Raw genomic sequence first — 15,522 nt, 5'->3', positions numbered from 1 at the left:
CTGTACATGAACACATATACTGCATCATGCCTAGAAGGGGTTGATTGATAAGTTCAGAGCCCAACACAATAAGTATGTGTGCAGGGGTTGTGACCATGGCCATAGCTGTACAAAAGGACACTTAAGTCATATAAAGCTAAATCTGTATTATGTGTTTCCTGGGAGTTTTGGCGAGGGTCAGGGAACTAAGGTCAACTCTTCACTCTATTAAACTATAAAGTCTGTCTGTCTGTCTCTCTGTATCTCTCTCTCTATCCTCTCTTAACCACCTTTGTTGCCTGACCTGTTGGCAGCAGCGTGCTGGAAGAGAACCAGCCGCTTGTGTTTTTTCCGGGGGTGTAAACTTTTCAAACATCGCTGCCAGCACTGCAGGATCACACAACGGTGACAAGAGCGAGAACAAAGGCAACAAAGCAGCCCCGTTTTGTTCTTTCGGGGAAGATAACAGTGCTGAACACGGCTGCAAATAAGGCACAGTCGCACAGTTCACCGTGTTTGGAAAATCAGTGTGCAGTGAAATCAACTGTGTGTCATCAAAAAAAAACCTGCTCTAAATCCTCTTCACATGTGTGTGTTTCTGTCTGCAGGCTGTGGAAACAAACCTGGCCTCCAAAGACAGCCACTGGGTGTTTGTCAATGAGGTAACACACGCACACACATACACACACACACACACACACACACACACACATACACACACACACACATTTCCACATACTGTACTTTAATTGAGTATCGTTTGTAAATCTATGCATTTTCACCTCTATACAGTATATAGATAATAAGATAGAGACTTCTACAACATCTACAAAAGGAAATGGCACAAAACAGATCCTCAGAAAGTGTTTTAGCTGCTGCTTTCCCCTCAAATGTAATTTTTCTACCACCCATGAAGAAGAACGATAGATTGATGATCAAATGCGGACGCGAAAGTAACTAAACATTTGGCTCCACGTGAAAACCGGCAGGAGCAACCATCACGCGCTCGCTACGACACGCTGGCATGACAACGACAGGCACCTGGACTGTCATATTCCCATAATGAAAGACATTTCTGGCCCAGTGAGAGAGAAAACTGCATAGAAAGTGGAGATCTTCACGTTTTCCTATCACGTGGAAAGGAAAGGAGTTGATCTAGAGTTGAATATAACGACTATAAACAAAGTAAAAGTAATCCTTTATTTCTTCATTAAATTTCTTTTCATAATTACCTACCCTCCACCCTTATTTCCTATTTTCCGAAGAAAATGTGACAATAATGATACCAAGCTTCTTACTGGGTTCCTATAGGCGTGCTGATTTGGAGTTTGCTTATCGTGCTTGTAATTGCTTGTTGCACCCTCATAAATGCTGCATGTTGTTCTATGGCACTTCGGTTTACTGCCGGCTCGATAATTCGCTCTGTGTGATGGTAAACAACATCATTTCGGCGGTGAATATAGAACCGTGTTTCCTGAGATTGTAGCTTGACTCTGATAGATACATAGTCAGTGTGTAGTTGCTGCAGGTGGTGGTGCGGCGTAACGGCGAGCGTCTTATCAGCAGAAGCGGACTTCTGACAGTAATGTCCTTTTCACCCTCTTGTCCGCTGCAAACACAAACAGCGCCGGACTTTTACTTTGCTGGCGCCAATTAAACTCTACTCTACAGATCTACTGACCTGTCTATTCACATCCTCCTCCTCCTCCTATCATGTGAAGCAACATGTGGTGTTACAGGTCACACACTCTCTGAGAATATAAGAACTTGGAGGATGAAGGATGGATTCTGTAGGTAGGTAGGTAGGTAGGTAGGTAGATAGATAGATAGATAGATAGATCACATTATCACGGTTTTCTGCAGAAAGAGTTGGTGTGTGAAGATTAAAACAGCGTGTGTATGTGCAAAGCCTCAATCTGTCCTTGCATATTCCTCTATCATGTGAAGTGGGAGCCTGCAGCCTTTTCACTTGTGAACAAGCCGCTGTAAACTGAATGTAATATCCACTGTAAGTGTCCTTATCCTCCCCTATCAGAACTAAACGCCTTTCCAGGAAACAATATGACAGTGAGCGCAGTGTTTCACAGAAAATAACTGCCCTCCAAAAAGTCTTGTCAGATTGTTTTGATCATTTCCATCACGGTGCGCTCGCCTCCTTGCTCTGAGGACCGCCGCATGTCTTTACCTGGATGCAGGTCATTACGATTTCCCTGCAATATCACATCCACTTCCGCTCCTCCGTTTATTGCATTGTGGCTGATAAGTACCAGCAAGTTCTCTGGAAATTGATTGATTTGTCTGCTTCTGGTATGGACTCCAAAAACACCAACATGCCCTTAAAGTAGATTGCTGTAGAAAGTGATAGTAAAATGTTTTGTGTCCTCAGATCTGAAGGTTCTTGTCTTATATTCAGAGTTTTCTTGAAACGTGTTTTTCAACACATTTTAAAATGTGTTGAAAGGTTTTTGTGTGTGTCTTCTGGCATTCTCCCCCCAAAACAGCTTCTCTGGTCCCAGGTTTGTTTGGAAGCAAAGTATTCTTCCTTTCCCTAGCCATGTCCTCCTCCTCTTCCTGGGCTTTCCCTAATCATGCTCAGCCCATTTTGTCTTTTCCTCTAGCTTTGTCTGGAATGTCTTCACAAGGCGGCATCCTGATAGCAGGCAGTTTCTAATTCATTCCAGTCCAAGAGAAGCTCAAATGTGTTGGCCGATAATCGTGAGCATTTATGACTTTAGTAATTAAACGCCAGTGAATTTTTTAATTAGATAATGTGAGAAAGAACAAGCTGAACGCAAAAGGTCAAACGGAGAAAACAATCGTGAGTCATGTACACTCAGAGTTTAATACTTTAATACTCATCAAAGTTAGTAAGAAAACTTAATATCATATGTTGATTAAGTTTTTTAAAGCTCTGAAATGAAACCAAGGCTATCAGTGATATAATTGGATTTCTCAGCAAGTCATTTCCAGGTTTATTACCTAAAGTAACTAGTAACTCAAGCTGCAGATAATTACATACTGGTACTACAGATTAAGTGAGGTCACTAACACTTCGCCACCGCACCCCCCTCCTGCAGGAGATAAGCGACACAGAGATCCAGGAGCTTACCCACAGTACACTGGGGCGCATGACGGTCATCAGGCAGATTTTCCCCCTGTGGAAGGACAGCAGTACCCGCTGCACCAGGAACAACCACCGGATCTCGTCCTTGTTGTGTGACCCTCAGGAGGGATACCTGCAGAACCTGGAGGTACCATTCATGTCCATGCACACTGAGTGTAGTTTTAGTCCACATCATGCTCACCTCAAGTACTATTTTGGACTTGCCTGCCTTGATTTGCGATTACTACATGTCTCTCTCTCTGTGTTTGACATTTAAGCAGAACTAGAAACACACTCAGACAGATGCTTACCAATGACAGATACCTGCAGAGAGAGTTGCAGAGAATTGTGGCTCTAAACTGACCTATGTCTCTCCTTCCTCTCTGTCTCACCTTCTGTCTAGGTGTCTAACCTCTACTTGTATGACAGTGTGCTGATGCTGGCCAATGCCTTCTATAGGAAGCTGGAGGACAGGAAGTGGCACAGCATGGCCAGCCTCAACTGCATCAGGAAGTCCACCAAGCCATGGAACGGAGGCTGGTCCATGCTGGAGACCATTCAGAAGGTACTGACACCAAAACACAACAGTGTCATAGATGTTTGTACTCAGAGCGTACATGACATCTTGTGGAACTGGTGACAAAATAAAATAAAATAAGTAACAACAGTTTTTCCAAGTTTGCAACTGCTAACATCCCATTTTAGAACAGTTCACATCAAAGCACCTTCAACCATCAAATCATAATGTTAAACTTTCCATCCATTTCCTAATGAAAAGTGTCAGCACTTTATCAAAAAGGCACAGTGAGGGGAAATAAGTGTGAAAGTCTATTTCAGCCTGAATAGAACCGTACACTATCTCATCTCTTATAAAAAGAAACATTTTCTGTCTCTACATGAACATTCTAGCAGCCGCCGACTGCCTGATGAAATGGAAAATGAGTTTATGAGATGATGAGAGAATAATGTGGAGAATAGAGCCGTCCACTTTAACACTTTTGCTTTTTGTCCAGTTTAGACTTCCAAATGGACATGGACAGAAACCCACATCCATTTGGACCACAGTTCTCCGCACATTCCTTCCATCAATCAATTCTTTATTCCTGCTATCTTTGTGCAGTGTCACTGTGGGCTGGAAACTGTCGCAGTGTTTATTTGGTCGGCAGTCCATCACAAATAGATGACGTCGTTCCCAACCACGTTTCCATCTACAAGTCATTTGTTGCGGGGATTCGATCCAACCTAGTTCTAACGCACATTTCCCCCTAGTTTGGCAGGTCTGAATCTCACAAGCTTCAAAGTGAACATGATGAACATTTTGAAGATTAGCATGTGGTTGTATGTGCTCAGTATGAGAGCCATTCTACTGTTCAGCCATCAGCATGTCTTCATCATATCATGTGAAGCAACATGTGGTTTTCTGAATGCCTAATCTAAGCATAATGTGATTTGCTATGCAGCGCGATAAACAGACGATAGGCCGCTTGCAATTTGCCATTTCAGTTTATATGTTATGATAAAATGGTGAGACAAAATCAGACACAGACCATGGAGTGACTGTCAAACTGAAATCTGATGGAGGGGAATAGACATTACCATAGCTACACAACCCACTGTCACAAGCCCATCAAAGCTTCCACCCTCTGTTTTTGGCTCTGATTACTTTGGAATTGCTTTATCACTCCAGTCAAACTGGACTAGGGTTCGACTGGAATCGGAAAAGTGTCTTAGACTGGTCTTTTTTTTGTCCACACTTGAGTACGATTGCTGACCGCAGGAGATGAGACACTGGGGTGTGGTTCCAGCAGGAGTAAACACCCTGGGTGTGAACGCAACCTCAGAAAGTATCTCAATTATGTTGTTGTTCTTGTTTTTGCGGCACAATTATCATCTTCCTGTTTTCATTTTGTAGTTCCCACCACTAGTTCCCACCACGAACAAGGAGCAGTGTTACATGCTGCATCATTTCAGACCAAAGCAATCAAACTACAGATCTGAAAACATGCTAACATGTCATATACTGTCAAATGTCACTGTACATTTCAACATTCAACATTCTGCCTGACTGGATTAGCTGAATGTAGCAGCGTAAGGGCTGATAAAAAATGATAGCTGCAGTCGGGTACAGAAGGACCACTGTGGGAATGCTGCTTCATGTCCTCCATCAGTTAATATGAAATAAGACTGAGGACCCCGTCACAGCAGAGAGCATCAAAATAAATGTTCCCCTGTGAGCTGCAAAGGTCATGACCAGCATCTTCCCGGATGATGATACTGTCTCATAATGTTTGTTTGGGTTAGTAAACTTAGCGCTGCGCTTCCAGGCCTCCATCCGTCTTCACCACATAAGGAAATGTAACAAATTCACTATCTTGTCATGTGACGTGCACAACAGAGCCGTGTTCTCCGAAATGAGTTCTGTCAGGACGAGAGCGGGGAGCAAAGGAGCAGCAGTGAAACACAAACTTATGAACACGGCAGCCAAATCAGAACAACAGATAAGAAACAAGGATATGATAACAATATGAAACATCTTTACGGTCACAGTATGCTTCATCTGAAACGCCTATTGGAGAGTGTGGTTCCCAGCACTTTTCACCTCTTCTAGGGGAAATCAGGGGAGGCTGCTGCGTCTGACAAAATACGTTACACCTTCAACTCTGCCACTCCAGCAGACGTGCTACTTCACGCAGCGATTGGCCTCATGTGCTGAACTGTGAGAGCGGATAGGATTTGAGTTTCTCTCTGTTAGATCTCTCTGTCCATGTACGCATGTGGAAAGTGTGATCCGTGTATCCCTGTTTAGAATCCTGTGCCACTTACAAAGTTACTGTATAACATGGGAAAGGTGTTATACATTCATAGTTGCAATGCTATTTGTTCACCCCTAACCTATCAAAACCTAGACACTCTTTTATTCTGTCATTTCAGTATGAGTTATCCACATATGCATACTTATATAAGCCTTTGTGTGTTCATTACACGCTGTGATTCTCTCTCGAAGAGCGAGCTGACCAATAAGCAGCCACTTCAACAGCAGACCGCTGATCATGAATTAATAAAGCTGTTCATTAATTCATACACTGATAATTCATTCACTCTGTATCTACATCAGTCCTCCGTGTGAGTAGGAAGGATGGTTTCCATGGTGATATCTGTGCGTTGGTTGGGCTTTGGTCTTTTTGGCCCATCAGGCCACGGGAGTCTCTCATTTTGGCGGAGGAGACATGATATTAAGCACACGTGTAGACACAGGGTCACATCGGCAGGTCAGTTAATTCTCCACCCACTTGTCCACTGCAACGTGTTTCTTAAACTCTCTGTCATTAAAACTTTATAAACCTCAAAATAGAAGCAGATTCACCAAATACCCTAACAGTCCTAATGGCTTTGTATTTTTAACATTGTAGTTTAACATTCCTTCTATATGGAACGTAAACCTTCTCTCTCTTTCTGTGTTTGTGTGTTGTCCCTTCTGCAGGGTAACATCACAGGTCTGACTGGTACGATGGATTTTAAGGACAGCGGCGCCAACGCTCACGTCCAGTTCGAGATCCTAGGCTCGAGTTTCAGCGAGACCTTCGGCAAAGACATCAAGAGGGTACGTTCACAGTGTTTGAGCTCCTTCTTTCACTTCCTGCTCTCTGTCTTTCTTTCATTCTTTCACACTTGACTAATCTGGTCGACAAACTATTCAGCAAATACAAAGTCAACTAAACCAAGTCAATGCTTTCCTGATTTAGTTCTAAACCTTTAGTGTAAAAGTTTTGAGAGCGAGTCACAGCATATCTGTGACTGTGTGAACAGATGAGAGGGAGTCATTTTCTTATCTTCAGAGCCTTCATGAGTTTATGTGTCACAAAATAGATTTCTGTCTGCACTGCAACAAAGGCAAACATCTGAGTAAGACGCATGCATAGATGACGTTCATCAAATTTTGTCAAATAGAGATGCATGAAGTGCACTTAGTCAGATTTATGCACATTTTCTTTACTTAAATCTCAAGACATGAAGATTTTATTTGCATATAAACTTTCTTCTTAGTCGGATCAGGCCATTTATTGGATACTGTCTGATTTCAGGTTCCCTTTCCAAAAGCCTTCTTTGTTTGTCAAACTTCACAGATTTACAGCAATAGATAGAATTGCATTGACCTAAACGTACAGCTCGGTTTGCTCGGCTGTGATATTAATTTTATTGTGGAGGAAATTTAATATTACACCAACAGTGGGCCTGAGGTCATGCTGACTGTTCTGTACATGATGCTGGAAATAACACTGAGTGGGATTTAATGAGTTTCACATCTTAAGGTTAAGATTCTTTTCATGTCACATACACAGTGTACGTCTCTATGCTGATGACCCTCGCATATGTCAAGTATACTTTGATTTACACTAGCTTCCCAAGGAATCATTAGAAATATCACAAAAGCAATGCAACATGTTCACACATTACCCTTTGTGGATGAACCGAGTCATCCTTTATTTAAGGCTGAGCTGTAGCAAAGCTCACTTCATTATTTTCTCCAATCAGTGGATCCATTATTTTACAGCATGGTGTCAACCTTGATGAGAGGTGCTTCTGTTTCTGACTTTGAACCGTCATCCCTTGACAGCCGACTAATCAATATTTAACAGGGTAAATTAAGTTTTAATTAGTGTTCGGAAGACTTTAAGGTTCTCGTGTAATAAGTGGTGCGTATGTAAACGTGCATAGGAGTTAGCAACGACACTATAAATCAATACAGTTGAGCTCTGAGACATAATCAAACAACATGTGTGATTCCAGACATGTAGATGCTCTAGATAACAGAGGTATGATTATCTGGTCTACTAATACGACCCATTATTAATTCATGTGTCACTCAACACAGCCTCTTAAACTTGCAGTGATTAGGTTAATTATATTTCATAGAGTCTCTAAGGAACTGATCCATTCAAAGATATAGGAGTGTAGCGCTGCAGTGGAAGAGGAAAAGAAAAGGGATTGGGTTCCGACTGTCTACAGGTCCTTTTTTGTTCAGGTTTGACGGTCTTCATATGTCATTAAGATCAGTAAGGTGATCGATGATTCCAACATCTATTGACCCAAATGCACAACTCGGTACTCAAGAGCAGGCAGAATCAGAAGTTTTACTTAGGGCAGGGTTTGGTACACAGCAAATCTGTTTGATTCAGGCCTGTCCTTGGGTCCCTTTGAGATCAGGTCTGTCTTTGGTTCCCTTATTCATGCAGGTCAGGTGTGTGTAGAGTTTCCACAGGTCTGGTTCAGGCCTCTACAGTGCAGACAAGTCTTTTATTTTATGCTGTAGGTGTAAATGTAATTTGTATTAGACAGGCTTCTCTAAGCTGTCTTCTTATTGGTCTGATCTCACTGTGACATGCAGCGCAATTTTCTTGTTAATCTCAGGCAGGCCGATGTTCTCCCCCGGCTCAGGAAATGTGTTCAGGGTGGAGGACGAGTGGATTGTACCTAGCGTGGTCTTACAGACTTTGTGATCTCTGCTCGGCTGTGTGATAACAGTTATACAACCTGTTTCATTTTGTCTCTGCAGTGTTGGGATTTTATCCCAATCTCCATCTCCATCTTCATCTCCATCTTTCCCAGCTGTCCACGCCCTCTCTCCTCTCGGGGCCATTTCTCCGAGCACATATTCCCCCTCAACATCACACCTGATGGAGATTGAAATGTTATTTCCCCTTCTCGCTGGAAACTTCAATCGCCCTCTGTGCACCGCCCCATCTATCTGTCCTCTCTTTTCTCATCTCATTGACTTTTGATGCATCTTCTCTATAATTTGTTGACGGTAAATTGCCCTCTCGCAAACCACGAGGTGGAAAAGTCTGTTTTTTTTCCCCCTGCTCAGACTGATCACGTGTCAGAAGGCATTACGCATTCGCCCACTTATTCTCTGAAGGCGTGTCTGCAAGTCACTGACTTTAATCAGATGGAGGCCCCTGGGACGATGTTATACCAGACTCATAAGGTCTCCGACTGCCTCCTAATAAGCTTCTGATTTAGCTCCAGTGGGTGTCAACCTGACATTCTGGGATTCTTAGGGATCCTGAAGAGAAATTCTGGCTGAGCTATGTCACAAAGGAATATATACACATGATATAACTGCTCAGAATTGGCTCAAATAAATTAATAATTTTCGCCAAATTCATTTAAAGTATAATTATTAATTGTGATAATACATTTTTCTTGTGTAAATCAATATTTATCACATCTATTTATTTGTATAATTTCTTGAACTCTCTTTATTTATTCGTTTGTCAGAGCCCCTTTCATACTCGTACTCCTGTCTTGTCCTGTATAAAAGAGTAGTCTGAGAGAGAGAGAGTCTGTCTGTCTCTGCGTCTTTGATCCTCTGTTTCTCTCCAGTGTTCACTCTTTCACTGCAGAGTTTTGTAATTATTTTGTAGAGGATAAAGACTACTCCTTCATTTGTGTGCAATGAGGACTGTATTGTTGTGGCCCCTTTGAAATGAATCTATTATAAGTGCCACAGAAGGAAAATGAGCCTCAGACGGTGCTAATTTAAAATCCCTGAGGTAATTTGGAGTCGTTACAACAATTTGTGGCTTTGAAAACGCAGAGCTAACTAATTTGCGTGAATAATAATCGGAAATGGATATTTTTTTCCCCCCGTTCAGAGATGGCGCCTGTGGGCAGGGGGAAAATAAGCCCCGACCCACAAGCAGACACTAAATTAGAGTTTGTGATAATAGCAGAGCAGGAAAATGTAAAGGCTGTAATAACCAGAAATGCATGATGTAGTGGATAGTGTTGTGTAAATGCTTTTAAAGTGCTGCAGGTGCATAGAGCAGAAGTGTAGCATCTTTAAAAGGAGTGCCTGCACACCGCAAAAAACAACAACGAACAACACAGGTATGGCAAAACATAGATTTATCTTCTTTTAAAGCTAAGCAAACATTTCATCACATTGCTTTCCTCAGTGCTCAGGCGCCTCACAGCCAGGCGGTGGTGTAGCAGAGATGACATTACTCAAAGGTGGAGGCCTGCTCAACTTCAAACCAATCAAAGCAATTATGGTAATTAGAAAGCTACAGAGCTTAATAGTATCAGTTTATCAGTTAAATATAGAATATTCCATGTAAGATCATTCAACATTACTTCTTCATTCTTCTTATGTTGTAGAAATTGTAGCTCCCGAATCCAAAATGTGATCAGAATTGAAATGATGTGTTCAAGTATTCTGCTCTGCAACAGGCATGTGGTCTTACCCTCAAAGCGCTAAGGTCATGCTTTGAATTAGAACCAGATCTGATGAAGTTTTTGACCGGCTGAAGGTTGAGGTGGGTCCCTGCGGCAACACTCATTATCCAACACCCACGGATCTGTTTTTAAATTAACAAAAAAGGCAGAAATCAAAAGCTGGGATGCACACACACCCACACCCACACATAAAGAACTAATTGCCATTCACACTGGTATGTTATTCTTTGAAAAGGCCCAAGAGAGTGAAGCTTTGAGTAGATTAGAAACATCAAAGAAGTTTCATAACATCAGTAAAAATGCATCAGAGAATATCCTGTGATAAAAGCAAAACAGGCTCCAACCCTTCTCGGGTGTGTGGGTGGCAGTGTGTGTGCGTGTGTGCGTGCGTGTGTGTGTGTGTACGTATATGTGTGTGTAGTTTATATTTAGCTTCATATGGACATGGTACAGTTTGTGTGTGTACGCGTCTCTGTGTGTGACATTCTGACCTTTCTGTTTGCGTCCTTGGAGCAAATGTGTTTATAGATGTGTATGTTTACCTCAGCAGAAAGACTCGATTTGCATTTACATTGAACTACATGCACCTGCATTGTGTGCTCTTTGTGTGTATCCATGCAAACAGCTCCAGAACCTAGACAGCACACAACTCAGGCCCCTGCCAAAGCAACATACTTTTCCGAATGTGTTTTTTAGAGAAAAGAGTAGGTAGGTTGATACAATAATGCGAGGATGAATTGAACATAATGTAACCAAAATAGAGTGTGAATAATTCGGTGCATTTGCAAGTCAATGCCTTTATTGTCATTATCACAACAAAATGACATTTTTAACATTACTCAGGCCCCAAGTAAGTGTAACTGAATCATTTACTTATCAGTCTATACTAATATACTCATACTATAACACTATCTTTATAGTCAGGTTTAATCAGATCCCTTTTCCTCCCTTGTTGCATTTTATTTAAGCAGATCTATACACAGCAATCCCTCTCAGTTTGGACCAAAGCATCCATCCATCCATTCTTTCCCTATACTAGCTTATCCTGGAGCCAAGGGTTCACCTTGGACGTGTCACCAGTCAGGCAAACTCAGTCTCATGCACCTTTGCCCCATATGGTATACATGTAAACAGAACACATGGACAAACCCCACACAGACTCAGCATTCTAGGCTGATGATGGACATGGTAATACTGGGAGACGTTGTCCTATGTCTCAAATTGCATTTATATTCCCAACATTGTCCTGTATATGGCTCAAATGGTAAGTATGGCAAGGTACATATGGCACTTCTGTTGCAGAGTAAGAAAATGAAGAATGAAAGTAGTTAGTATGCGCAGAAATATCCACAAATATCCACAATGGTTGATCGGAGAGACACCACTGCTTGATGGACGGATGATTTGTGAGATGTATGCCAGAGAGACAGTTAAGACACAAACACCTGCTGAAGTAATTTCTGATCATCACAAGAGGGGGAGGATGAGGAGGAGGTGTTGGAGAAGAGACGTCCGAGGTGAGGGGGAGGTGAGAAACAGACTTACAGCCAGGGAAGAAAGAATAACCTGACATGTAAGGAAGAGGTGAAGAATAATGAGGCAAGGAGCTCAATCTGCAGTAACTGGATCTGTCGGCCATGTTTGACCTCATGAAGCGAGGAGCAGCTAGGCACATATGGATTTTCAAGAAGCATCAGGTGGATTCAAAAGGGTTCTTCTTCTCTCAGCTTTCACTCGCTCACGGACTCAAATAGATGCTGTCTGTTACTGTTTATTATTGCTGTTTTTATTATTCTATTATCTGATAGTAGTCACCAAGAGCTCAGCAAGAATAGTGTGTGACTTTGTTTATGCTATAAAGAAGCACATATTTTTCACCTGAAGTCAGAGTTGGGCATTACCAATCTGACTGACCTTTAAGCAAAGATGAAGTAGACTGAAGGACAGTGAACACATGAATGCATTTGTCCTTGTTGTTTGTGGGTGTGTAAGTTCACACATTGGAAAATACTCTCTTACTAGCTGTGAATTGCTCCTGTTAACTGTTAACTGCCCACTGTGAGGGTTTCAGCCCAAGTGTGGCGTTCTAGGCAACATAAATGTCAAATTTGTAGATTGTTGATGTGGTTGGGGACACTGGGTTCCGCAAATACACAGCTTCACGGCTCAACAAAGGCTATTTCCTGCACAAAACTGGGTCAAATTGGTGAAGGTTTGAGTCGACTCGTAAATGATTAAAGCCAAAAGTCAGGAACAAACATTTGATGTAAGGGATACTGTGTTGCCCTTTTTCCGACTGTTGAAAACAAAAGACCCCCGTGTTGGCGTTCACTGTCCTTTAGTCTGTTTGAGATATCACTAGAATCCAATTATACATTATGACGTTTAAAGAGTATCAATCATTTTCATTTGTTAAATATTTTATTTTATTGTTGTTTATTATTTTATAGATAAGTTTTGTCAGTTTAAACTTTTACGAGAGATCATTTTTAGCCATGTCTGAATGTTAATATGAACATGTTTGCGCAGTCTTGTTTACATATTAATGGTATAGACACAGCTATCTGGGCCAGATAGTAAACACATGAAGCACAACGCGAATTGGTGACGGACGAGTGTTGTTGTGCGTTTGCAATTAGTGTGAAATGAACGTCTAATTTACTAAGGTTGCAATTAATTACTCAATCGGCAAATGTGCTGGCCTACTAAGGGCATTTGGTGTGTGATTGAGAGTTTAAAAGGCATAGTTGAATGGTGGAAAGTCCAAGGTAGAGCCCTCGACAAGATCAGAAAATAAATGAAAATAAAGCAAAGACTGGACTTCCAGGCCTGTGACTAAAACAGAATGTGCCTTGTTCCTGAAACCAGCACAAAAGGCTTTAGTACATCTGGCTTAATTGTGTTTGTATTTGAGTCTGTGTTCTGTTTCTATATCTGCATCTGCACAGGTTTTTTTTTTCTTTCCTGAAGGTAATTTATTCAGAGGAACACTACCTGTTCCTCTGAATAAATTACCTTCAGAAAAAAAATCCAGCAGATCCATCGAGAGTTTACTTTCATCAGAGCATCAAAGAAACTAACTGAGAGCTGAAAGGACACTAAGCTCCCAGCGCTGCCTGAAAAGTGAAGAGCGCAATCTTAACTGCAAATCAAGTGGATGAGAATACAGAGGTGTAATGAAGGTCCCGACGGAAACAAGTTAGAAACCAAGACTACGCATGAAACTCCTGTAGAGTCGAAGCTAGAAAGCATTGATGGCCCAAACCACATCGCAGACTGTGAGAGGTTGTAGACAGAATGGGGATGAAGATGAAACTTAATCATCCAGACGAAGCAGTGCCACAGGTTTGCTCCGATTTAGCAAAATATCAGCAAATACTGCTCTTTTTGAAGTTTGTGGCAGGTTCAGTAAATGAACAGGGCTCTGGCTGGTGGGCATACACATGGGCTTTGTGTTACAGAATCCAATCTGAAAGTCTTGTTAAACCTGAGTCACGTACTGAATGTGTGGTGGTTGGTGGTTAGTTTGTGCAGCTCTGGTGCGGATCAAAATAACCAGCATGCTCAGATGGCTTTGTGCAAATGTGAAGCAACCCCCCGAAGCAGTTCATTTGTGGCTTGAACGTAATCTGCAGTATGTCTGAACCTATTAGAGAGCAGTCTATTGATCTAGAACCGGGGGGGACTGAGTGTCCCTCTATGGTTAACGTTAAACAGTAAACTGTTGCAAATCAATGGAAAAGATGGCGACATAAAGTTTACCTTACACATCTTTAGGTGAACATGATGAAGGTTAGCATGTGGCAGTGAAATATGTGCTCCATATTCTCCTGTTCATCTGTCTGAAGATCTTCTTCAGCATAGCTACAGGGGTTAGTCAAATTCACGCATATGAAAGAAAGAAGCACAGATTTGTTTGTTGGACCAAAAGATAACTATGATTGTAACGACAATTACAGTTAGTACAAATTTAAACCAAAGGGTATAAAGTCCTTCACTGATTTAGAGCAAAACAAGCAGACTGCAGGTGTGAAAACAGTCTTAATGTTGTGTGATATAGAGGTTTAATTTAATTGAGATAACCTTCTAACTTACTGCAGAAATATTCAACCTTGAATCACACCACATTGATTGTGTGTGTAATCAACACATTTTGTTCAAGTAGTTTCCATTGAAAGCTTTCAAGGTTAATTAAAAGGTTTGCCATTAGAACGGTTGACGTTCGACACTGATTGTGAAGTGAGAACTAACACAAGTATTATCTATGCAAATGTAATATCAAAATGATAAAGCAACATGTTTAAAGTTAGAGAAACATAATCAAATCAGGTTTTTTAGTTTCCTCTTTGTCACGTCAGCTTGAACTCAGTAGAACAAACAGCAGATGCGTCTGATATTTTGGAAATGAAATCGTTGGGCTGTTGACAGTGACGTGAAGCACAGCGTCTTTGCTACAGAATTAATCATTTCTTCTTCTTCTTCACAGGTTGAAGAAGTGAAACTACTGTCACAAACACCCTCACAGATAAAACGTGTTCACATCCCCACTTAATGTCACTGGCATACCACTGTTCTTAACAAAATGGTGGTGATGGTCCTCTTGAAGAAGGAGCAGCTGTCTGTGTGTGTGTGCTGTAAAGTGAAACCCCATCTTACCATAACATACATCTGTTTCTGCGTACGATATCCGGATAACTTTCAGAACACATTGTGATGTGGACAGTCACAGACCGCATTAAAGGTTATTAGATATTTTAGAAACGGAGTAAGATCATCCACAGGTCGAGGAGGAATAATGAACTTTAATATCGTAATGTTCCAATCACAGCACAGGCAGAATCCAGATAAGGAGAATGCATGATGCCGAGTGTAAAGTACCATCATTAGATATCATTATCCAGATAACATGTCCAGATATGAGATTTCCTTGAATTTTAATGCACTGTGTAAAATGGGCATTGAAGGCATCTTAGCCACTGTCTGAACTTTTCAGTGGCTGCAGAGATTATAAAAGCCTCATTATAAAACTTTATTTTCTCCTCCTTAGTTTCCGCTACCATCGTTCAACGCAATTAAGAACAGAAGAAAGAGATACTGAGATCATGGAAAGGACAGCAGCTCTGAGAATAACCATGATTATCAAACAACGGTCTCTCTCTCTCTCTCTCTCTCTCTCTCTCCCTCTCTCTCTCTCTCTCTCT

The 15,522-nt window shown here is 41.5% G+C and overlaps 1 protein-coding gene across 1 annotated transcript in view; it reads left to right on the top strand.

Moving 5' to 3' along the window:
• Nucleotides 1–15,522, top strand: part of LOC142993025 (glutamate receptor ionotropic, delta-1-like) — a 115,791-nt gene that overhangs the window by 72,994 nt on the left and 27,275 nt on the right. The window contains exons 3-6 of the mRNA XM_076143623.1: nt 588–641; nt 3,057–3,230; nt 3,486–3,647; nt 6,564–6,683. Of these exons, the coding sequence (XP_075999738.1) occupies nt 588–641; nt 3,057–3,230; nt 3,486–3,647; nt 6,564–6,683 (510 nt within the window). The remainder of the gene's footprint in view (nt 1–587; nt 642–3,056; nt 3,231–3,485; nt 3,648–6,563; nt 6,684–15,522) is intronic.

Source organism: Genypterus blacodes, unplaced genomic scaffold (assembly GCF_046128005.1).
Source record: "Genypterus blacodes isolate CSIRO-AG114 ecotype Tasmania unplaced genomic scaffold, CSIRO-AGI_Gbla_v1 ptg000026l_1, whole genome shotgun sequence".
In the NCBI taxonomy this organism is placed as follows: Eukaryota; Metazoa; Chordata; class Actinopteri; order Ophidiiformes; family Ophidiidae; genus Genypterus; species Genypterus blacodes.
The sequence above is the reverse complement of the archived record's forward strand: the minus strand, read 5'-3'. Positions and strand labels throughout refer to the sequence as shown.